The following is a 24794-nucleotide window of genomic DNA, read 5'->3' as shown; positions in this document are numbered from 1 at the left end:
AGGCCACTGGTGGGATTCAGTGTACTCACTTGAGAAAGTGGGCTGCATTATGTGTTTACTGTACTGTATTAGTTATGAGTGCTGCACAGAGCATGTGTGTATGTGAGACTGGGGGAGGGGGGGTTCACTACAGATGTCCTTGCCCTGAGCTTTCTCTGAAAATCAGCTCTGCTCTGGAACAATCGCTGGCACAGAGTGACGTCACATTATACACGAGGAATTTTTCCTGGAGTCACATGAGTTAAACTGAATTTTAAAAAAAAAGACATGTAGTCATTGCTTAGGGGCAGAGCTACATCAAAACAACCAGCCACACTTTGCTTCGTTGGAAACACTACAATACCTCAACACCAGGAAGGGTTTTTTAGGATACTATGCTGCTCTTTGCTTCTGGTACTGAAGAAACATCGTCAAATATACGAGAGCATAGATCGTTAGTTTGTGTTCAAAAGGGCAGCCAGGTTAGGAAACAATAAATGGGAGCAGAGAAAATGTAGCTGGGAGCAAGAGAGATAGTAAATTCAACGGAGAGGAGACAGAACAAACTCAGTAGGGGATCAGAGTGAGAAGAACAGGAGCATGCTGCCCCCTAGTGCCAAACACTCCGTCTCCCTCTGACCACAGCACACTACACAGTCACAGTTAACGGGCTTATGAATTATTCATATAAGATGGGATGATAAAGCAGTATTTCATAGATCTTAGATATGAGATGTAATTGATATGATAGTGCTAATATCAAATACATGCTTGTCTCTTAAATAAGTGTAATCTTGCAGACAAGCCACTGTAGTTTAAAGTTTGTAATGCTTCAAGTATAACTAGACTAGTCTTTCATATGTAGCAAGCAGTTTTTAACAAGTGGATTATCAAACATGTAGCCTTTATCAATTATTTGAAGTAATTTTGACTTCAATCAGCCTAATGGACATCCAGGCCTTTTAAAGCACCAGTTTACAACTCCAAACTTTTTTTTTGTTATTTCTCTCTCTCTCTCTCTCATGCACACACACAGAGATTAACCTCATAGTGCCAGTCACTAACAGCATGGGGGCGGTTCAGGTTTAATGTTTAATCTTTTACTTCCCCCTCAGCTCTCCACAGACACATTGGCCAATCGCCCTGCATGTGTGGAACTGAGTATCTACCATCAGGAGTGAGTCACCTGAGAGACTGAAGAGTGTGGACTGTGTGGGTTCTCTCGACAAACTGCGGCCATTTTACAGTACCAAACAGGTCCTAAAAGGGACTAACATCTGTATGACCAGGGGGTAAATGGGGTGAGAGCGGTAAGACAAGTTTTTTGGTTTTGAGATTTATCCAATTTTCTTCCAAAAAAGTGCTCTGTATTATTACAGTGCTCCCACTGGGATCTGCTGTGACAGTTTCACGACTGGAGCTGTGCATTAAAAGCTTGTGCAGAAGCTTGCTGTGATTCACAGCGCAGCTTAAACTGCTTTCGTATTAGTTGAGCCATTACAACCCTATAAAAGTGCAAGCATTGGGGAAGCAAATTCCTGTACTGTAGTCATGCTGTGTTTTCTCTCTACTAGAAGAGAGTCTTGCATACTTTCGGACTGTTCCACTGGATTTGAATTGTTTTGGTTAGAGTGACACAAATAACGTATACTGATTGCCACTTTTATCAAACAGTGCAGCTGTAAGATAATGTAATGTAAGATAGACCAAAAGGAAAAGAGATGTTGTGCTTATTATGAACACGTCATCCCGGTTAAAAGCAACTATAATCAATATTTTTGATATGTGAAAGTGTAAATGATAGGCCTCATGTTCACCTTGCGTGTGACGTATAAATTATGTGTGACTGCATTCGATCAACCCGGAAATAAAATGTGTTCCAGAGAAGTTCATTCAACAACTACTTTTATACTGATGAAATAGCAAGATTTTGATTTCATGTTCAATGAATTAATTTGTGTTTATATAGTGACAGAGGTGAAGACATTACTTTTTGTAATAGTATTTCATGTGACCTAACTTAATCCACATTAAATCTGTTTGTATGACAGGTTTAAATGGATACATAGGTACAAGCCTTCTTTATTCCCCCAGACACTACAGAATGTTGAATTGTCCTTCAACTCGTTGTTATGGTTTTGATTCGCTCTCACGTCTCTCTTATCAGCCACCTGTGTTTCCTGAAAAAACTCTGAATAATCCCACAGACCACTACCTCAAGACAATCACAGGAAACTGTGGAACAAAGTGATCTATCAGAGTCAGAGATTTCGCTCTGTGTTCACAGGAAACCAGAGCTTAAAGAAGAGAGAAGCTGAACTAGCAATAAGAAGATTAACACAAACATGACTTAATAAATACTGATATTGCTGTGTTGGATATTCCAATCATTCCAATGATTTCCAATAAAAATAAAAAACATTGGTTGGCCAGAATGGTAGAAAAAATACATCCACTAAACCGGCATCCTTTGATAAAATTGACAGTAAATAATCTTTAGAAAAGAAAATTGTTTCTATTTTTCTGTCTTAATGTTACTTTAAAAATCTGGGGTCCTCAACCATGTCTCAGTTTTCCATACACATAAAGGTGTACAGAAGGTTATCTAAAGATTAATTCACCTTTGTACCATCAATGTCATTTGGTTTGAAGCTAAATATGAAACTTTAAAATTGTTTGGAAACATCAAATGTGAGTTACTGGAGTACAGGTTTGGTTTAATTGGTATATTATTAAATAGGTATATTAATGCTTGCATGGTTATTAAAATGATTGATCTTCCCCCCCACAGATTCTCCCTCTCTGTGCACATAAGCATCGTGTGATCACTTCTTTTTCAATGAATCACCAGAATCTGCCTACAGCATGAAAAGCTGGAGCAGGAAACTCAGGAGTCAAGAGCCTGACAAAGAGGCCGGGTCCTCCTCTAGCAAGAGGAATTCCATTTGTGATCCACCAGTGCCTATATGGGTGACTCACACACCCACACCAGATAATATCACAGATGATGATGACGACGATGAAGCTATCTCTACGGACCGCACATCCAGCTCGCCTCCTCATGCAGAGAAGGACAAAAAAGGGAGTATGAAGGACAGGCTTAAGTCCCTTCTCCCTCTCTCATGGGGGGGCTTTTCACACAAACAGACAGGGAAAAGTGACAGTTTAAATGACTCTGAGGGCAGCACCAAAGGGATCCAGATCCTTCCTAATGGAACCAGGGTTAGCCCTCCTGTAAGCCCCCTGCTGGAGCGCAGAAACTGGGCTGAATCACTTGGCGGCTCCAGCCAGAACTCCCATAAGCCTTTGCTAAGGGAAAGCCCCTCTGATGATCTGTTCAATCAGGGCCTCAGAGAGGAATCCCTTTTAACCAGTATCCACCCTGCAGAGTACTATGCTGAAAAACTGGAAGTCTACAACCAAAAGTACTCTTATTTAAAGTCCTGGCCAGGGCTGCTCAGACTTCTTGCAGGACTTCAGCTCTTATTCGGGGGAATGGTGTTCGCCTGCATCATATCCTACGTTCATAAAGATAGTGAGTGGTCTAACACATATGGACTCTATAATGGTGCTTATAACAATGGGCTAGGCCTGTCCGGGTACACTTACACAGGCCCTATGACTCCTTTTATACTGGCAGTAGCTGGACTCTCCTGGATTATCACCCTAATTATTTTAGTGATGGGAATGACGATGTATTATCGCACCATCCTCCTCGACGCCCCCTGGTGGCCGGTGACAGAGGCTCTCATCAACGTGGCCCTGTTCCTGCTCTACATGGCAGCAGGGATTGTCTACCTGAACGACTTGAATCGCGGTGGGCTGTGCTACATGACAATAGGCATTAACCCTATACTAGCCAATCTGTGTAGGGTTGACGGTGGCCAGATGGCAGGGACTGCTTTCATCTTCATCAACATGGCAATGTATCTTGGAAGCTTCGTGGTGTGTTTGAAGATGTGGAGGCACGAGGCTGCACGCAGGGAGAGGGAGTACTACGAAAAACAGGTACAATTTATCATTGAAACGTTAAAACCTTTCTCTTGTGAATTTACACTGTGATCATTTTCATTATAAATGTCTTATTGTATTAAGTTGGATGTAAAGATTTATTCGCCTGTATCCAGTGGATATTTGCCTAAAGTCAATACACAAGGCCTTAAAGATTAAAAGATAATAACTTTACGATTAAAAGTCTTTACTGCTGGGGCGCCGGTGGCACAGTGCAGTGTTCACCCCAATGTATGTAGGCTATACTCCACTAGGGTGGCCCAGGTTCAAATCCAACCTGTGGCTCCTTTCCTGCATGTCATTACCCTCTCACACTGTCCTATCTCTACAATAAAAATACATCTTAAAAAGTCTTTACTGCCACAGGTTAAAAAATAATAATAATAATAATAATTTCTCAATATCAATTCAGGAGTGTCCCTTTCTTTCTTTCTTTCTTTCTAAATAAAGTTTGGGCAAATCTTTCTTGTTTTTTTTATACTTGGAGGATACATTTCAAACACAAAATTATTGGCGACAACAGTTATGGATATTGCATTTAGCAGCGAATGAAGCAGCAGATGCTCCAAAACTACAGTGGCTAATTCAATCCAATGTAATATGTAGTCGCTCAAGAAAACTGTTATTGACATTGTCATTTGTTTGTATTAATATGTATTGAAACGCACATACTTTCGTGTTCAAGTCATCTTTTTTCTGAGAAGTTTCTTTTGAATTAGTTATTTGATATAATGGTATAAAATGCCATACTGACAGCTCTGTTGAGGAACACAGCACTGTGTGCACAGTGAGCACTCTGTGCACTGTGTGCAGCAAAAAAGACGAGAAAAACATAACGAACGATAATACCAGAGTGAGTCATAGTACTTTAATGACTGAGTGTCTGTTTCAAAATTAGCACAGCCACAAATAACCAAATACAAATCATAGTGACCGCCAAAAGCATCTGCAGATTTAATAAATAATCAACCTGTGGGCAAAGTGGTATGATGAAACAGATTCCTCCTACGTTACCAATGAAACAGAACTACATACAACTATGCTAGCCAGCAGCTTGCTAACAGCATGCAAACAGCACACGACACAAGTCGTTTATCGTTAGCACACAAACAAACACACATACTGTATGTTTACTTAGAGTATTAAATGCCGCTTGGTCAGACTCTTAGTCGTCCCATTATCCTTCACGTTTGGCATCATGAAGTTAGCAGCATGGTCAGCTAATGTATTTAATGCCAAATAAGAAAAGGTGAGAAGAGTCCAGGGCAAACATAATAATCTCCCAGCTGAAGGAATGCAGCTTCAGAGGTCTAACATGAGCAGATTTTTTTTTTTTTTTTTTCTTACAATTTTAATTGTTTTATTCACCAACATCTAGTTTACCAAGATGTTGCTGCTTGGTCTCTCAGAAAGTTGCTTGTGATGATGAGGCAGGTCTGCAAACATTAAATCAGTTATTTCAATTTATTAGTTTGTGTCTTTTAAATCATTTCTCCCCCTTGACCTTTATCCCCAGGAGGATTTACACCAGGCCATTCCTCTTACCCTTCAGAAACCAAAGCGCATATCATTCAAGGGTGAAATGAATAATTCTCTGAGTAAAGATATTATCAACCAATCTGTGGTCAACCCAGAGGTCACAGCGTCTGAATACACGCCCAAAGTCCACATCCTCGCAGACTACATCATGTGAGTTCACATTTATCCAAGCTGTCTAGTGGCTTTGCTGGTTTGTTTTGTCACAATAATATTGGTAATGGTATGGTAATGTTATTTACTGTTTATCCCATCAGACAGCAGAGAGAAAGAATGAGTTTGTTGTCACCATGTCAAGTTAACTTCCCAAAAATTCCTTCCCCATAGAAAATATCCAGAGATCAGATGTGTGGAGGACAGGGAAAAGTACAAAGCTGTGTTCAATGACCAATACCAGGAATACAAGGACCTCCACAGAGACATCAGCACCGCCCTCAGTAAGTTCAGTGAGCTGGACACCATGATGGAAAAACTCCTCAGAGATGGAAAATGCCAAGAGGTGAGTTGGAAGAATCTGAAATTTAGCCCTCTCCACTAATAATATATTCTTTTTTTGTGTAACTCTTAAAGGATGTACTTTTAGGGGAAAAGGGTTATTATCAGGACAAACTAACTGGTTATATATCTTCTAGAGTCAGCCAAGGATTCAAGGCCTTCTGAAGACCTTTCAGCAGAAGAAGAGTGTAAGTGATTGAGTTTGTACAAATAAATTTGAGATCCTGAAATGTATTGGAGACTTACTGGTAACTTTTATAAAAACACCCCAGCAATATTATTTTGGTTTAATACAGCTCTCCACTGATGCAAATAATGGTGCCTCCATCATGAAATGTGGCGCACTCTGAAAAGTCTAATTTAACGCTGCAGCATTACAATATGAATTAGATAACAAACTGTGGCAGATAGGAAGAGAAGGAGAAAAAAGACAGATTCAGTTAATAGAAGTTTCAGACGTTTAATATTACATTTAATTGAAGTATTTGTGCTTTTACAGGATCCTGCCTTTCTGGAGAAGAAGGAGCGCTGTGACTATCTGAAAGCAAAATTAAGCCACTTAAAAAACAGAATCCGCACTTTTGACCAGGAAACCATGAGAAATAATTGAAGAGGAATATTTGCACCACATCAGGATCAGGCACAACCAATGTGAAAAAAAAATAATAATAAATTCTGGTCTGACCTAATGGATAATGTTTGTTTTGGCCTCAACTGGAGTTTGGAGTTGACAAGAAACTTAATTTATAACACATTTTTTCCCACGACCTACTATATTATAGGGTAAATTTGCATTATCATAATTTAATCATCCTGTTAATTCAGTGTTTGTTTTTGTTGTAAGAGCTGCCAGTGATTGAATTTTCTACTTAACATTTTTGAAAGTCTGTACTGTAAAGTTTTTTTTAAAACTAAATGAATAGTGTTCTTTTTTTTATTTTGTGCTTTCTGCAACCACCAAACTGTAAAGGATTATTGTAAGGTAATTTTTTTGTACGTCATTAAGCCTGATGATTTATTAAGGACACATTGTCTGTTTAAATAAATATTGTGCACTCAGCTTTAAATGAAGATTAAGCTTTGCAGGCTTCAAATAAATCTCATCACTTCAGTGAAGAATGAGCTGTCGCTGCTCAAACTCTAAAAAGCTCAGTAGGTACTTTTTTTTATAATAACCCCATTAGCTTGGCACTTTGATTTATACAAAATACAAAGAAGTAATTTTTGTAATAGAAAATAAAAGATGCATTTTAATCACCGTCATGGTTTTAAAACTGGCTCTGAGTAACACAAATGAATCTTTTGGAAAATCACAGTCCTTTTAATACAGATAACATTAACTTTGTTTCAATTTACCAAATACAGACTATTATGTGTCTGAAAGCTTTTCGTGTCATAATCACAGTCTATGTTGTTTATCTTATCAAACCAGCTGCTATTATCATCAACTCCTCATTAACTGTCTGTCAACATGTGCAGTTTCCCTTCTGCGCTAAAATCACACATGCATGGTGTAGCCTTTATTATCATAAGTTCTTCAAAATCACTTGTTTTTATGCCTGGATTTTGCCACATTACTGCAGTGTACTTTCTGGTCATGCACATGTTTAATACTGCATTTTTAAAGAGTGACATTTGCTGCAGAATCAGTAAATTAATAACTTAAACAACTTTATCAACAGGGTGAAAATGGTTTTGAGCAGCTTGTACATAAAAAAAAGTTGGGGGGGGGGGAGGTACACAAAAGGGCTTAAATATGGAATAGGACCTAGAAATGCTGATACATTTAAAAAACCTGCCAACTTGTTAAAGGACCAGTCTGCAAAGAAACAGAAAACCTGTAAGTAATCTAAAGGGATATGGACACATGTCACATAGGAAAATGAAATTCCAGTTATAGTGTTTAATCTTTAGAAAAAGCCAGCTCTCTTCTTAAAGCTATCCAGTGATTTAGCCTACTACTATAATGATAGCTGCTGGCTGGCTATCATTACCATTAACAATATAGTATTTGGAAAAATCCATTCTAGGACTCCTATGTAGTGATTCTTATCTTCATACGTTTTTTTTTTGGAAATAATTATTCAAATCATTGTTAAGGTTATAAAATGTCTACACACCTGTATAACACTCCAAACTCCACATCAAATATTAGTTCATTTTACTTATACATGAGTGCTCTCATTCTACAAGCAGAATGTGGTTACATTTATACATTATGCCCTTGAAAAGTTCCTGTAATAACCAACAAAGAACTGTTAGTACTACTTTTTATGGTGATTCAGTAACTCCAAGGACTTTTTTTTTTTTTACTTCTGCTTGCATATAATGGAAAACGGAAATTGCTTCATGATAACCTGCATGGCTACAATAATGAAAGCTTCGTACACAATATCGTCAGAACAGAATAACCACAAAGCCAAATCACATCTAACTGCATACAACAATATTCTTCAAATTCTGACATTAACAACAAAAACAGCAAGTGACGATTTCATGTTTAGAATCTTAAAAGTTTTTTAAACATTCATTCAAACAGAAAGCATAATGGCAAACGAGTCATGATGATTCAATACTTTATTCAGGTATTGCATGAACGTCTCTCTGGCCTATTGGCGAGCCGTTAGAGAGCACGTGGGAGGCGTCAGGGTGAACTGTGCACCTCACAGTGATACATCAGCTCCTCAGGGACCTGTGAGTCAAGCAGCTCCACAAGTTTCGTTTGCGAGGGAAAGTAACCTTGGGGCGAATTGACGAAGTTTATGACCGTGAGTGAACTATAAAGAGGACATTGATCAGGGAGAGAGAGACTCGTGAATGGAGTTGAACGTTTTCTCTAAACTGTAGGTAAGTGAAACGGTCGGCTCATTGACTTTTTCATTAATGTCGTTGTTGATGAACAATTCCTGGTTAATTGTTCAATTATCTGAACAGTGACATTTTATAAGAAGACTTTGAAGCATAAATAATTGATCTTAAAGCACTCTGCAAATGAAGAGTTCCATGTCTAAGTTCTGGAAGTGTGAAGGAGACAGATATTTAGTTTCTTCGTTTGGAAATGTATTTGTCTCACTCAGATGGGGGAAAGGAGCAAACAGAGAAGATCCATTATAAAGTAAACTGAGTGGTTAGTTGTTTTTTTTTGCCTTCTCACTTACTGGGAGCAAATTTGAAAAAGTTATGTTCAACTGATGAGAAACAGAGACAGCTGTGCCATGTCTGGCTGGTCTTAGTTTGGAGCTTCTCTCCTATTGGGCTGACAGTCAGGTGCACTCACACTCAGGTAACACACAGCAGAAGCAGCCCAGGGAGGGAACACGACTATGGTTCCTTCCCGAGTAAACACCCCGCATGGCTGCTCCAGCTCGCCTCTAACCTGCTGTCTGTCTGAATTATTGAAGCCTGATGGGTTGAGTTCCTCTGGACTGATGAATTGTGGGGTCACTGATATCTGCTGGAGAGGGTTCAGGCCAGGGCTGAGGTGAATGAAGGGCAGAGAGATGCATTATTAGAGATGCAGATGTAATAAAACTCTAAGATTGTTGAACAATACACATTTAAATCATTTTATGTATTCTCTTTAAAGCTTCTCAGAAAAAAATGCAAAAAAAATGTACGCTTGGACAAAAGGTGGTCAGGCTGGCTGGTAAAAAAAAAATTGTATTACGCATAAAAAGTTTCTAACACTTTCTAACAGTCGAGGTTCTGTAATACGGCTATTAGTCTGCAGTGTAATCTGTGGCACTTTTTAGAGCGAGGCTAAACCAGATTGGGAAATCTTGAAAATGTTTGATCTGGAACATATCAGTCCAGTGTTGCTTTGCATGTCCATCAAAAAGTATGACAGATTGTCTGTTACTGAAAAACAAAAATTGGAGCAAAAAATTGGACAAAAAAGTCGTTCTGATGTTGATTTATTTGTTGTTGTGAATTTTGAAAAATTGCCTTCACAAGGTTAGAATTTTACATTTTGAAGCTGCTATATGAAATATTTTTTCATGCTGAAATGCAAAGGGAAATGGACACTCAACAGTTTGTAGCAAGGAATTTGCTTTCACCAAGAATTGATCCATTCATATTTTCCTCCTTTTTTCAGGTGTTTTATCAGTTAAATCCTTTGAAAGATGTACGAGCCTCAGTACTGTGATTCCCCCCCTATGTACAGCCCGCCTTACAGCACCAACTCCCAGAGCTTCTACCCTCCAAGGAGTGTTCAATCCCCCCAGAGCCAGTACGTCCCCTACTCGTATAATGTGCCTCAAGACTCCTACTATCGCGAGGAGAGGCCTCAACTCTTCTACCGCTGGTTTTCTCCTCCTGGATTTGTTAAAACCTTTCAGGGAGCTACAGTTCTTATGTGTTTCCTCATCTTCGCCTGCGTGGCTTCAACCTTAGTGTGGGACATGAATGGTTTCGGGTACGGGGGTTACAGTTCTGGGGGTTCAGTGTATTCAGAGTATGGATATTATGGAGGCAGCTATGGTTATAGTAGCTCCTACATGACGCCACAGTCTGCAAAGGCGGCCATGATTTCCATGGCGGCCATTAACTTCCTGGTTTCTCTGGGGTTCCTGGTGGGGAGTTTCTCTCGGTCACGGATCATGAGGGGATGCAGCTTCTACCTCACTGTGTTCATCTGTGACATCATCTTGGCTGTCTTGCAGGTGAGTCTGTCCTGATGTGAAGTGTGTGATTGCCATTCAAACGGTTTCCGCTTCACAAAGGAACTCTTTAAATCCCATCTCTGCCTTTCTATGACATACTTCCCTTTAGTTGTACCTCCCCTTTCACTTAGTATGCTGATGCACTATTATGACTTTATAAGCAACGACTCTATTATGTTTGTGTTTCTTAAAAAGTTGAAGAGATATCCTCAGTAGAGCGGAGAGACAAAATATGAGCTAAAACAGTCATAGAGCTGCAAAGTTTAGAATTGTTGTATTACATCATTATGCCCTGTCTCTCCCAGTGGAAGCAGCAGAAACAAACACTCAAAATGATACGGCTAACATGTTAGAGCTGCTCATTTCAATATCCAACAAACACAGAGTAACATTAGCTGCTGAAGCAGTAGCCTTCATACAGAGTAAAAAGTGATTCCAAATGTGAATCCAAAATGAATTCCCCTTTTAACCCTTTCTTGGCTCCGACCTACTTCTGATGGGAAAAAAGTCTTCCAAGATGCTAAATGCTCAACAATGTTCACCAGATGGACTTTAAATGTGTCTTTCTACACAGAGAAATGATTTTATAAGAGCTTAGTTGAAGACCACTGCTTGCTGTCTGTAAAGGAAATAGATACACACAGCAAGAAAGAACCAAACAAGTGAAGTCGTAGTTCCAGAAAATTAAAACAATTGGCTGAAAGACACTAAAATGCTCCATTAGGAACTAATGGAAACTATAGATTACAAGTGATGATCATGTTTATTGACTATTGACAAGTATATCTTTAATCTTATCCTAACCTTGTTTTAGAAGGAAATATATCACTTTAGGGAAGCAATGATACCATGGGACCTTTATTTTTAATTTGATTTTACATATTTATCCCTGAGGGGTAATTATGGTTTTACACTCTGTTATTAAAAGACATGCTTGTCACACACAGAGGCCCCAAATTACACACATGCACCAAAATGACCTGCATGCATTAATGGAGTGAGGTCAGAGTGGGGCTGCTAAACAGGGAGTGTGCCAAAGCTGTTTGGGGCACCCAGGCACAACTTAGGACCTTGCACCTCTCAAGCCTAGCTTCCATACTTAGTTCCTCACCAGGACTTGAACCAGCAATCCTACAGTTCCCAACTGAAGTCCCTACAGACTGAGCTACTGCAGGCTTCAGATAAAATAAGGTGATGAAGCATTTTTTTAAAAAAAGTTAACAATAGCTATGGTATTGAAATGGTCTACCATATTAGCACAATGCATCATTCAAAGATAACTTATAAATCAATGAAATTAAATTAGAGCCAAAATCACAACAAATCTTATCTTATGACACCTTACATTAAGAGCAGCTCTAGACAGTACTCTTTGCACTTGGCAGCAGTGGAAAGGAAAATATTTTTTTAACAGGCACAAACCTCAGGCATGGGCTGACTCATTGGTGAACAGCGATCTGCAGAGACCAAAACATAGAGAGGCATTTCAATTGTATCACTTAATTAAGGAGCCTCTCTTTGTCTCCCAGGGCATCATCGACATCATCTTTGTGATCGGGGTGAACCCGATGTCTCAGAGCTCTCAGAGTATGCTCTATAACCCCATGCTGATGATGTGCCAGAATATCCAGGGCAGCCCCAGCCTCAGCGGCAGCGTGGGGGCCGGTTTCCCGGGGGGGTACCCCATGTACAATCAATACCTGCACCACTACTGCTACATGGACCCCGAGGAGGTGGGCCAGATAATTTCACTCTATTATTTTACATGATAATTTTTTGTTATATTGTGATCTATAAGTTGCTTTCTGTCCTCAGACGGTGGCGTTAGTGTTTGGTCTGATTGTGGTGTTGGCCCTGGCTCTGTCCGCTTACTATGCCTACAAGACCCGCAGCAAGATTTGGAGACACGGCAAAGCTAATATCTTATGGGACGAGCCCCGGGGCAGGTCGTCTGAGGGGCAAGATGTGCAGGACTGGGTGAGAAATGTCCCTGAGTGTAGAAGTCTTCATTTCTTCATGATATTTAAACTTAGCTAAGAATGGTGATGGTGCCTATTGTTGTTTAAAACAGAAATACTGAGTTAAAAGGATACAAATGATAGTTTGAACACAAAGCCAAAGTTACCTCAGCACTAGCTAAGTAAGAAGCAGGTAACTGTCCAGGCTGACGCTCCACATTGTGAAGTGTCTCAACCATTAAAACGACCATTCGTCTTGACAAACACACGTTATCTGCTGCTATTTATCTTGGGCACTCCCAGGTTTCACTCTAGCTGATCATTAACCAGACTAGTGATAAAAGCACCTCAGCCCTAATGTATCACACTGAGTGACAATAAACATAATAGGATTTCCTGAAAAAGGAAACAGGTCAGGAGAGTCTTTCAAAGCAAGTCATGCCATACTTAAGAACAAGGTTTTAAGTTTCAGTTTGTCTGGACCATCCCACGTGGACTTGAACCCAGTCAAAGAGCATTGCTTATGACTGTCTGCTGTCTCCGCTGTGGTCACAAAGTGGACTAGATAAGCTGTTGTATGTGCACTAATGCAGTCTGCAAAGTCTAGCGTTTGTGTCTGACACATTGGAAGAACATGTATCAGATCGTAAAATATAAGTTCATATTAAAGATTTCCACAGTGAATGACAACTTTGGTCATGGGACTAATATTTAATAATATTATCTTTTGTAAGATAAGCGCCCCCTTTTGGCCTGGTGATGTTTAATAACATTATTTTAGCTAATGTTGTTTCAATGTGGAAAGATATTGTTTGAACAAAGTTTACACATTTCTAACTTGTAGTCCACTTATTGTCTCTTCTGGACTGTTGGTTCCTAAAATGTAAAAAAAAAAGAAAACCCTCTTAAAAGATTAAAAGATTTTGGAGGCCTATAGGTCTGGGAGAAAAAATAGTATTTGTCTTTCAAATGACAGGCTGGGAGCCTCTGTCACAGCCTCAGCTTCAAGCAGTACTGCAGACTGTGCTGTTTGTAGTGCATAGCAGCAGCCTCATGTGGTATTTAGTAGTGATTAATGTACTGGAGTATCAGTGTACTATGCATGTGTCACTATGTCTCATTATAGAGCAGGAGGAAACATATTCGGTTAATCTAGCGAGGCCTTGGCCCACATACGTTTTATCACTGCAGAGCGAGACACAGGCCGTATTCTGTGCCACTCTTGTGTTGCACTGAAGATGCTTGCCTTGTGGGGAGGCATATATAATGTATGTGACATGTATAATGTATAAAAAGGGTAGAGTTGCCTCTATGTTGCTGTGTGAATCCCTGCAGAGTGTGGTGGTGCTAAATGATTCAGGATGAGAAGGGGCCGCTGCAGATTAGACTCCTGGCTGAGAAGTCATTTTATTTGACAGAAAGGAGAGGTAATTGGGGAGGACAACGTAATATACTATATAATAAAACAAGCACTGCATACATATTAGATTTGTACATTTACTGTACAAAAACAAAAGTCCAGTTTATATTTATTCGCATGTACAACTCCCTCAAAGCAATGAGGAGAAAAGAAGACTCAAAATAAACGTGTACAGCTTCTCCTCACAGAAAATAAACTAAAAACTGTTAAGAGAATTTTAAAAAATGGAAAGTCGATAGTTGATCTTTAAAGGGTTGAATTATCTTAAAATTAAATTATTAAAGATTTTTTTAGTGTGGTTTTGACTTTTTTGGATCCAGAAATAATAATCAACTGCTATTTTTAATGGTTAATAAATCAATTAATTCATTTAATCAACACTCTCTCATCAGGTTTTGGTATAAACTTGAGAGTGCATTCTTCAAAATATATTGTCATTTTAAAACCTACAAATGCTTAATAGAAAATTACAGAGGGTTAATTTACATTAAGAACAATCAAATATTGCAGCTCGTTAAAAAAAAAAAAGATTAAGTTCTTAACCAAATATCAGCAAACCTTTTAAATTGTGACTGGACTAAACATCAAATGAATAAAATACGATGAAGATTTACACGGAGGCTTGTTGTGCTGCAGCAATGTATCTGATTTCCTGCAGTTTTTCCAGGATTTTCTCCATAGACAGCAGAGGATCATCCTTCCTCAGTCATGAGATCTGCTTTCTTTCAGACATCTTCATCTGCTCTCTGGATCCACATCCTGTACTGCTGCACTGGCTCAGAAATAGGCCAAAGACCAGGAGTCATTAATAATGAATGATACAATAAGACAGAGGATTATAGATTCATAATGCAGCTTTAGTGTTGGGTTATCTTTTCAGAGTGTTGTCCTAACGTCCTTTTCCTTCCAATAAGAGGTTGAAATCTGTTCTAACATTACTGGTGTTCAGAATTTTCTGTTCGACATGCTCATAGTGCTGTTTTTACCTGGATGTTCTACAGCATGTTACCTGATAATCCAGAATTCCCTGTGTCTCTATCTTTCTCAGCATGCTCACACACTCACACATACTACTCCTCTGGAAATATGCATTTCATTTCAGACACAGTTAAGAAAATATTTTTCCTGTGCGTGTGTGTGTGTGTGTGTGTGTGTGTGCGTGTGTGTGGGTGTGTGGGTGTGCGTGCGTGTGTGTGTGTGTGTCCTTGTATCCCTCTGGCTACATGCAAATATTTGAATTTTACTATAACATTTGTAACATAAAGAACACATTTGTATTTTTTTGCAAATCTCGGCACGAAAATGTTTACATTTTCTGCCGTATAGACTTAGAATTAGAGTGTATATACAAATATTTATGGAAAAGATCCTGATTTACCTTTCCTGATATTGTTTAGGTGAACCATGTTGGAGATTCACGCAGCACCCAGCAGGCACCAACTGTTGTCGTATCGGAGAGAGCGACAGCACCTGAGCTGAGGGCAGAGAACAGCGTGGTCTCCTACGGCAACGGGACAGTCAGCATCCACAGTGAGAGGAATTGCAAATGCAACATGTGAGTGATGGTGGCTGCTCATAGGTGTGTGAACAAACAGTATGATCTGGGGGTGCAGATGGCCTAGCTAGCGCCCCATATACAGAGCAAGCGGCCCGGTTAAAGTCTGACCTGTGGCTCCTTTCCTGCATGTCATTCCTCACTCTCTCTCTCTCCGGTTTCTCACTTCTCTCATTATTCACTGTCATATTGAATAAAGGTAAAAAAAAAAAAAAGCCCAAAAATTACTTTAAGAAAACAAACAGAGTATGATCTGAGATCAGAAAACAGGACGAATTTTAAAAAAACATGAACCTGAAAACACACTCACATCTCACTTCTTTTAGTGACAGCTGTCAGGACTATGTTTATTTATGAAATAAATATAAACACATATTCTATACACTGCAAAACATATATATAAGTTTTCTAATTCATAGGCTAGTCTTTTTCAAAGTTTAAGGAGCGAGTAAAGCTATTATGTAAGGAGGTTTAGTTTTATACCATAAGAACTGGACCAAAACCAAATCACTGGGTTTCCAATAACTTTAATAAAAGTTACATTTTTTAAGTTGCAATTTCAAATGAAACGGATTGTTCTGGAGACGAGTTCATTTCAGAAACATCCTAAAATCTTCAGCTTGTGAAGACAAAAGCAGCCACATAAGTTCTTCATTGTTATTTTTGTGTTTGTTTGAGATTCCTAAACAGTTATAATTGTAGAGGCTAAAAAAGATCGTGTCATCTGTCAGAAAGCAAAATGTCATTTTGAATTAATGACGCTTGTGAAGAACTAGTAAACAGTGGAATTTCTCACAGATTTACTACACATCAAGTGAGCAAAGTCATCAGGTTGTTAAGAAAACGACCAGATGACTTCTGCTTACTTGATTACACACTTTTTTTTGTCTTATAAGAAGTGTTCCGCTCCAACATCACACGGGTTTCTTTCTTTCATATTTTTGTCAATTTCTTTTCTACTGAGGGATACTACTGTCTATTGTTTTACATGTCAAGTAATTAAATACATTTTCTGATCTTTGTATTTGGCCTGTTTTGCCTTTTCTCGTATTACATGTTTTTTTGTTTGCCTTGTTATTTATCTGTGTGGATCCCAGGGTTTCTACTGATTTCCCGTGGACGTTAACAGGGTTCCAAATGATGAATAAAAACTGGAAAACTTGGAAAATTGGAAAATTTTATGCAAAGAAAAAAAAAACAATCATCAAAATTCTGATTTGTGGGTCTCTGTGATGGTCTGTCCTTTGGATGGACCGTTCACAATTTTGGTCCAGACTTGCACATACTTGTAACAAATGAAAACCCACTTTATTCTCTAACGCCACCATGACGTTGACAGTTGATTTTGAGTGAAATATTAACGCTATTGGATGGATTGTTATGACATTTGGTATTAAATAAGTGCACCCTCGAGTAGAACGGTAAAATATTCAATTATCCGACACATTTTAGCTTGGAACAACAGATAGTGAAAACTAAATGAACGCAATTTCTTTACATTATGATATAAATACTTTTTTCAATTAAAAATGATTTCTTGTTTCTGTGGCTGTCAATATATAAACTGAATAAAAGAAGTGTATGTAGTTTTGGGTTCCAATGGTTCCAAAACAAAACTCTAGGAGGAAATTATTCTACTTTCACTTGGTTTATTACTTCATTACTCATTCTCCAAATGTGTTATTGGTCTCAATGTTACGTTTCAAGTCATCTTCAAAATTGCATGATGTTCAGCTCTCAAAATATGGTACAATTAAGAATAGACAATAAAGCAGTGTATGACTGATTTGCTACCTTGGGACCTGTCGAGGATTTTGAGTCTCATTATAGAGGCAAGGCAAAGCAAAGCATACAGTAAGAACCCTCTCATCCAATTATGGTCACATAAAAAAACACATTTTAATAAATAACACAACATAACTAAACCGTAAAAAATATGTCTGGATTTTAAATAAATTATCAGCTTGGTTAGACTGCTGCTTTCTTTATAAAATGAGATTATATTAAAGCATTTTGCTTTATTATCATTTTTTCATGGAAAAATCTTACTTGAGGACTTTAGAGTCCAGACCTGCAATGAGGCAACACAATGCTCAAACCTCTCAGCACTGCAATATACAAATAAACAAGAAAAGAGAAAATTTGGCACTTGTTCCTGAGTTTATGAAAGAAAGTTATACTAAAGTTATAAAAATAATATCAGTTAATGATATATGTCTTTGTTTACCATAGTTTCTCTGCAGACAACAGTAATGGTCGGGCTCCTGAGCCTCTGTACCAGAACAGCAGGGTGACGGTTTGCTCCAGCAACTCCTCAGAGGAGACTGACAGCATCAGAAAACCTCCTCTTCATCATCATCATCATCGTGTGAAGAAGGAACAGAGGGAGGATTCACAACCCAGACCTGCGGCCCAGGAGGTGTTGGAGTCCCAGTATGAGACTGGTTACACCACCGGAGACACTGGGAATGAGTTGGACCGGGACCATACTGATCACCTGTACAGGTAGACGATTTTCTTCTGCAAGTTAAAAATGGTGTTTGTTCATTGGTTAGTATATAAGCAAAGAAAAATCTGTTGATTGTGTAGAAAACCCCCTTCACAGGAGGAGTGAAAATATTATTCTGTAATTCATTTTATAAAGAACTGGAAATACACCATACAGTATGAAAGAAAAATTTAAATTTTAAAGTAGTTTGAGAAAAAAAATGGAAAACAAAGATTTAAAACAAGATGTGCTGGTATAAAATACAAATGAAGACAGTTTTTTACGGCTGTTAAAAAAAATATATATATATTTTAAGAACAAAAAATGTTACTGTCTTTCTTTAGAAAGATTGATTAATTCAAAATTTAATTGAAGATCTAAATCATCTATGTGCTCATTCAGAGTTTCTTTAAATAAGAATAATATTATCTTTTTGTAGTTTAAAGCAAGGAAATGCTTAATTTTGAAGATGTGGATATCCAAATCACCAAAATTAAAATATTGCCAGTCTGAAGGGAAACATTACTTTGGGTTGAACTTTGGCTGATTAGAACATCATGAATAATAATAATGCCCTGAAACAAACTGATGCTGATACACCACTAGTACTGGCCTGCATAACTACTGTCCTTAAAGCATTATTGCTGACAGTTAATATGATTTTGATTTTATTTTTACAGTTTTATTTAAAAAATAATAATTTCATTCCTTTAACTTGATGCCTCTGTTCAGGCTGTATCCAGTTATAACTTCAGATGAGCAGCGCCGGCAGTACAAGAAGGAGTTTGAGTCAGATCTGAGCTGCTATAAGAGCCTCTGCGCCCAAATGGATGACATCAGCGACCAGATGCACAAGCTGAGCCGAGAGCTGGACACAGTGGACGACAGCTCCATGAAGTACCAGGTAGAGGGGGGAAAAAACAGGAGGGAAGAGCGCAGGGTGGAAAAATACAGGACTTGCTGCCAGGAGAATATAGAGTCATAGTGGTGCCTTTTAATTATATCAAACAGCTTACTTTGTCCTCAGTGTGAGTCTGTGTGACTGCCATTGAAAACACTGAGTGAACCAAGCATGATCTCAATGTTGTGCTTAATTCCCAGAATTTTCTGGTAGTTTAATGCCATTTATATTCTTTGATAAAGAATGTGTATTTCCATTTTTAGGGTGTGGCAGATGAGTATAACCGGCTCAAAGACATGAAAAGGGTAAGTGGAAAAAGATCTGAAGAACCAAAATGTGAAATTTCAGTTACAGATCAACATTTTGGAAAATATGATTATATTCTCACTTGCTAAGAGTAAAATAATAAGACAAATACTACTCAGTTTATGCTGGAAGATTTAAAACTACAACATCATAGAAATAATGCTATGAAGCTAAGCTAGTCTCATTAGGCTAGCTTAGCATAAAGACTGGGAGCGGGACGAAACAGCAACCTGGCTCTTTCCAAAGCAACATCTGGCTGCAGTGACTTCCTGGTGTCTTAAGTAACTGCAGCCGAAATGCTTGGCTAATAACCACCCATAAAACTACAATTGTGTTATTAGACCTTGATTTTGTATTGTTAAACAGAAATGTTGGGGAACATAGTGACTGGTCGATTTTTGATGGAGACAGGCTAGCTGTTTCTAGTTTCTGCCTGTTTCCAGTCTTTATTGGAAGCTAAGCTAACTGGCTACCTCTAGCTGTAGCTTTATAGTTAACATATATCTCATCCAGCTAATTTTACCAATATAATAGTTTGATATACATTTGATTGAATGTCTCTTGCTTCCAGACGCCTGACTATCAAGCTAAGAAGAAGCATTGCAAAGAACTTCGCCAAAAACTTTTCCACATCAAACGTCTGGTCAAAATCTACGACCAAGGTCTTTGTTAGCGTTAATAATCTGTACTAACAGCTGAGGATGAACACTGGCGGAATGAAGGTGTTACATAGCTGGAAAATACAAGACTTTATCCTCAATATTTTCTACAGTTTGACAGCTTCCTGTTTAAGAGTTCCAACCATAGACTGTAAATAATAATGGACGATGCCTAAATGACGTCACCCATCTGTTACGGCAGGGGGATCCGGAGCTCATCGGCATTAGCCGACATCCTGGAAATCTCAGCCTAACTTTCAGACAACCTAAAGATAGGCAAAGATCTGTAGCTGAGGCGAGTTTTAAACAGTCAATCATGTCAGCTACGTGTTTTACTATGAATATCATGTTGTATCGTTCATAAATTCAAAACGGAGCAGTTTAAAAAAATGAATCCCTCGTACAGTGTGTGTCCATGATGACAATAACTAATCAGACCTATTTTGTTTTTTATACCAGGCTTTAAACATGTTAATGTATGCTGTAAAATCTGTCTTTTTCTGGCTAATGTGTGTATGTGACTTCCGGGGCTCCTGGAGCCAGCCTCAAGTGGACACTCAATGAACTGCAGGGTTTTGCACTTCGGTTGTGTCTTAATTTTTCTAGACCGGAGGTTGCCGCTTGGTTCCAACATGGCCCTCAACTGGCCTTACAGTGACTGAACCTTCACTTTATTTGACCCTTATGTTTACTACTCCTGTGTTATTTTTTACAGCTGTCATTACTGCTAGGATAATCAGAGTCACTTTCTGCGTGGTTGTAACATACTCCTTTACAAGATGACATGAATTACATCTGAATTTGTATGCACCTTGTGGTATAATTCACCCTCTTTCACGGTGTCAATTGTAGTTAAATGTTTTATTGTTACAGAATGTGATAGAATGGGAACTGATGAATGTGACTTTTTGTTCAGAAATAATGGGATGAGTAAAGAGCATAGACTGTGTAAATATATTATTTACAGTCTCAGGTAAGGAGCAATAAAAAAAAGAACTTTAAATCTGTCTTAATTTGAAATCTGACTTTGCTTCATTAATACACTGAAACATAAATGGTATTTGTTCAAGTGTTTATTTGGCATTCTTCATACAGATGTAATTACAACATTTTCAAGTTGTTTGCAAAAAAAACAAAAACAATTGACACACGGTTATCTTTTTATTCTTTTAATAACATTGCCATACACAGAAAACTTTAGAAATTTAAGAACTGGGTAACACAAAGATAAGAAAACATGTATCGTATATTTATCTTTTATTTTGTGATGACATGATTGGATGTAAAGGAACTCCAAACAATTTTCAGAAGGCCTGGTGGTAGATCAAGAAGCAGAGCTACATCAGTCATAAATGCAGAGTGTAATTAAGCTCTTTACTCTCAAATATATCCTTCAACATTACGTAAACTTGCATCTTGAAATACCAGTTTGAGGTAAATCCTGGTGGACCAGCAAATAAAGGCCTGTCTGCTTTTTCTTGTGATGTTTTGGCATTGAATATCTTCCATGAACAGTTTTTTTCCCCACCAGATTTCTCATCCATTACAGCATCGTCTCACAGCAGCAGAGACTCACTCAGGTGTTTGTAGATGAGAGCATGAACATCTCTTTATCACGTCAGCTGTAATGGCATGAAGGTAAGCTTCTTTTTTTTGACATCTGAACAGATGTAAGAGGTATTTTCATGTAAATACAAATAGAAAAACATTTAGAAGTTAACAGTGAAAGCAATACTTAAAATGTTTAAATGAACCTCGAATTACGAAATAGAAAATAATCAAACTGTCTCAACTTAGCAGAGATCGAAAACAACATTTGAACATGCAAAAAGACAAAGTTGGCTTCAATATATATACACATTTCAATACTTGAATCGAGGGATCAATACCCCAGAAACAGCATTGATCAACGTAAACTGGTATTTAACTGGTAGTGTTGGTTTCAACTCTCTCAACCACCAACTTGATTTGTTGCTAAATCATATCTTGAATTGTTGTACAAGTACCCGAGTTGATGTCAGCCTGCCGATACCCAATAAAGAAATAAACATCCAAACAATACACAATAGTTGCATTCACCGTATTAAGCCATTCAAAACCGATAGTCCAAATGCAAGTGGATTTGTGATTTTTTGAAAGATACATTACGAATGTTTGCAATGCTCAGAATTGTTGCTTACTGAATAACAAGGCAGTTGTCAAAAAGAAGGCGGTTTCTGGTGAACAACATTTACAGAGGTTTGTGTTTAGGAAATATCAGACTAAAGCATTCTGATGTCTTGTGAGGTAATAGTCCGTTCTCATGTCAATTCATTTTTTTTTTTCTTTTCTCCAATCGTCCCTCAGTACAGCAACAGTGAGCCCTGGGGATGAATGTAAATGCATTGTTCACTTGATGGTCAGGCAGTCAAAGAGAGTCGGTTCATGTCCTTCTCTCTGCTTTGTGTACTTCATATTTTAAAAAACATCTCTGAGGATGTTTTGATAGACTTTGGTGACTTTTTTTCTTTGTTTTATTCTCATTCTCTTCCACTTGAATTGTTCTTTCTCAGTGAGTTTATAGTTTTCTCTTACTATGTTTTATTTCATTCCACCGTATGACCACAGCCTCCCGACACTTCAAACAGTTCATTTAGCTCCTTTTCTATTCACAATATCGTCTTGGACTGTTTTCAGTTGTGTGGATAAAAAGATCACTGTATCACAAATGGTGAGCCATGAAAAATGAGCCCAGAGTTTCGGTGGCGGGACAGTTTTGTCCTCTAGATGTGTTTGTAGCAGGGTGCTGCTGCCCTCTACATGAAAACTGCGGCGTCTTTTGTCACTGTAGCATGTGGGTGGTACATGACTGGCTGTGGCGACCATATCGGGACCCAGCATGAGGATCTGGTCTCTGGCCTGAGATCTGGCACCAGAACGAGCTAGCTGGCAACAAGACAGATCCAACCTGGCACTGTCTCCTCTCTTCTCAGGAGACGGAGGACTCGTTTCATGAAAGGGAATAGAGCGGTTACAGTACAGTACGTATGACGGCCAGCTGGATCTGCAGTTTCATAACCACACAGATGGAAGGCGATGAGTCAGGAGGTTTCCTGTGGGTCCTTATCGTCACTGATCCCAAACGGAGACCTCGTCCGTCAGGGTGGGGAGCTACTGTCCCGGGACATACGGCCAGCTGATTGAGCTTCCGGAGAGCTGCATGTCGCGGATCAGCGTCTCGATGGGGGTCTTTCCTACCAGGCGCATGAAGAAGAGCTGCGAGATGAGGCTGGCGGGGACGGCGCGCAGAGCAGGGAGGCGCAGGAGCAGGCGTCCGAAGCGCTGAGGCTGACTCGGGTATTGCATCCTCTCATACTCTGTCAGAGCCCACCTGAGCCTTCTCCTGCAGAGACTCCACGTGGACCGGGTCTGTTAGACCGCAGGCGTCTAAGAGGAAGGAGGGAAGAGGAGGAGGCGGTTACTTAAGAGTGTGGGCAGGTTACATAAAGAGTCGTGATAAGCTGAGAGGAAGGTAACAATCCCGGCTCAAATGCAATAAAAAGCCTTGAAGAGGAATACCTACAAATGTAGTTTCTCAGTATGTGCACACTATGAGGTAAATAAATGATTCACAAATATAAACCTGGGAAATAACTTTACAAAATGAGCGCAAAGGTTTCTTCCATTTTTAGAGATTTGATCTCTTCTAACCACAAGGCAATCTGTTGAGGAAAATCAGCGCAGTGCTGAATACTGACCAGTACTAGCACCTCACACAGTAGTGCATCTTTGCATTATCATTAATAAGCCAGGAGATGGTGCCACAGTAGTTAAATACCCAGATCATGGCGGCAACCTTGCCTGCAATTCTAAGACGAATAATGCGGAAAAAACAACATTGTTCATTATTTTCAGTTTTTTGTAAGGGTCTTGATATAGTCATTCCACTTCTGTGAAAACAGTTGATAAATGTCTAATTTGGCTCTGGAAGGCAAGTTTTGTTTACTATGAAAATCAAGCCCTGATGACGTCATGGAGATGTTATCAGACTCTACCCAGACTTGAACACTACAAGTAAATGCTGTTATTTTCATCTGTACACTTGATGGGAATCTCAAGACCTATGTCACCTTCTTGATACTTTTATTAGAGCTTTTTCTGAAAGAACTTTTTCTTTTTTCATGATTTATAGTTTAATGCATTTTTCAACAAATCCAAAACATTCAATATTGTACAAATGTGAGACTTAACCAACAAAATTGTGAGAGAGTTAAACAGTACTATTTCTCCTAACAAATGAAGATCTGTATTTTTTTCATTTTAATTGATATAAAAAAAACATTGTATTCCATCTAATTTAAAATAGTGTCATTGCCCCCCCCCCCCCCCCCCCATACAATTTTTTTCATGACCTGCCTTGTTATTATTCCTTTGTGAAGCAACTTGTGAGTTGATTTTGAAAAATGTTCTATACGTCATGTTTTTGTTTTGTTTTATCATTATCGTTAAAAGTCATCTGCCTGTTGTTGGCTTGTGGAGAAGATTATGTTTACAATAAAAACAGATAAAGCAGAAGAGGATCAGTAATTACCCGCGTGAGAACAGTGCGATGGCCTTGAGACAGCTGTACTCAGCTGAGTCCACCTGCAGACGGGTAAGCTTGTCCACCTGATCCTTGGAACACCCTCACCTGGTCCATAAAGGAAACCACTCGCCTCTGCAGACATGGGCGAGGAGTGAAGCCGGCCGCCGCCAACAGGGAGCCATGTGGAGCGGCAAAGCCGACTGGGCTGCGTTGAGATGAAGAGCTCACTCCAGCTCAGCCTCAGCAGGGCCACCTGGG

At 38.9% G+C, this 24794-nt stretch overlaps 2 protein-coding genes across 2 annotated transcripts in view; one reads left to right on the top strand and one right to left on the bottom strand.

Moving 5' to 3' along the window:
• The first annotated feature begins 1125 nt into the window (after positions 1-1125).
• On the top strand, positions 1126-20108 carry zgc:154006 (uncharacterized). Its single transcript, XM_065953895.1, is given in 14 exon segments — positions 1126-1289; positions 2771-3987; positions 5507-5679; positions 5854-6025; positions 6159-6209; positions 6521-6643; positions 10155-10685; positions 12215-12418; positions 12501-12662; positions 15461-15618; positions 17851-18123; positions 18839-19010; positions 19271-19312; positions 19885-20108. Coding segments are annotated over 13 exon segments (3306 nt in total). The 5' UTR covers positions 1126-1289; positions 2771-2844; the 3' UTR covers positions 19987-20108.
• Positions 20109-21027: 919 nt separating this feature from the next.
• The window catches only part of nr2f6a (nuclear receptor subfamily 2, group F, member 6a), an 8301-nt gene continuing 4534 nt past the window's right edge, over positions 21028-24794 (bottom strand). The window contains 7 exon segments of the mRNA XM_065953406.1: positions 21028-23338; positions 23340-23398; positions 23595-23605; positions 24555-24625; positions 24627-24709; positions 24712-24753; positions 24756-24789. Of these exon segments, the coding sequence (XP_065809478.1) occupies positions 23123-23338; positions 23340-23398; positions 23595-23605; positions 24555-24625; positions 24627-24709; positions 24712-24753; positions 24756-24789 (516 nt within the window). The 3' untranslated portion in view covers positions 21028-23122.

This window comes from Labrus bergylta, chromosome 4 (genome assembly GCF_963930695.1).
Source record: "Labrus bergylta chromosome 4, fLabBer1.1, whole genome shotgun sequence".
Classification (NCBI taxonomy): Eukaryota; Metazoa; Chordata; class Actinopteri; order Labriformes; family Labridae; genus Labrus; species Labrus bergylta.
The sequence above is the reverse complement of the archived record's forward strand: the minus strand, read 5'-3'. Positions and strand labels throughout refer to the sequence as shown.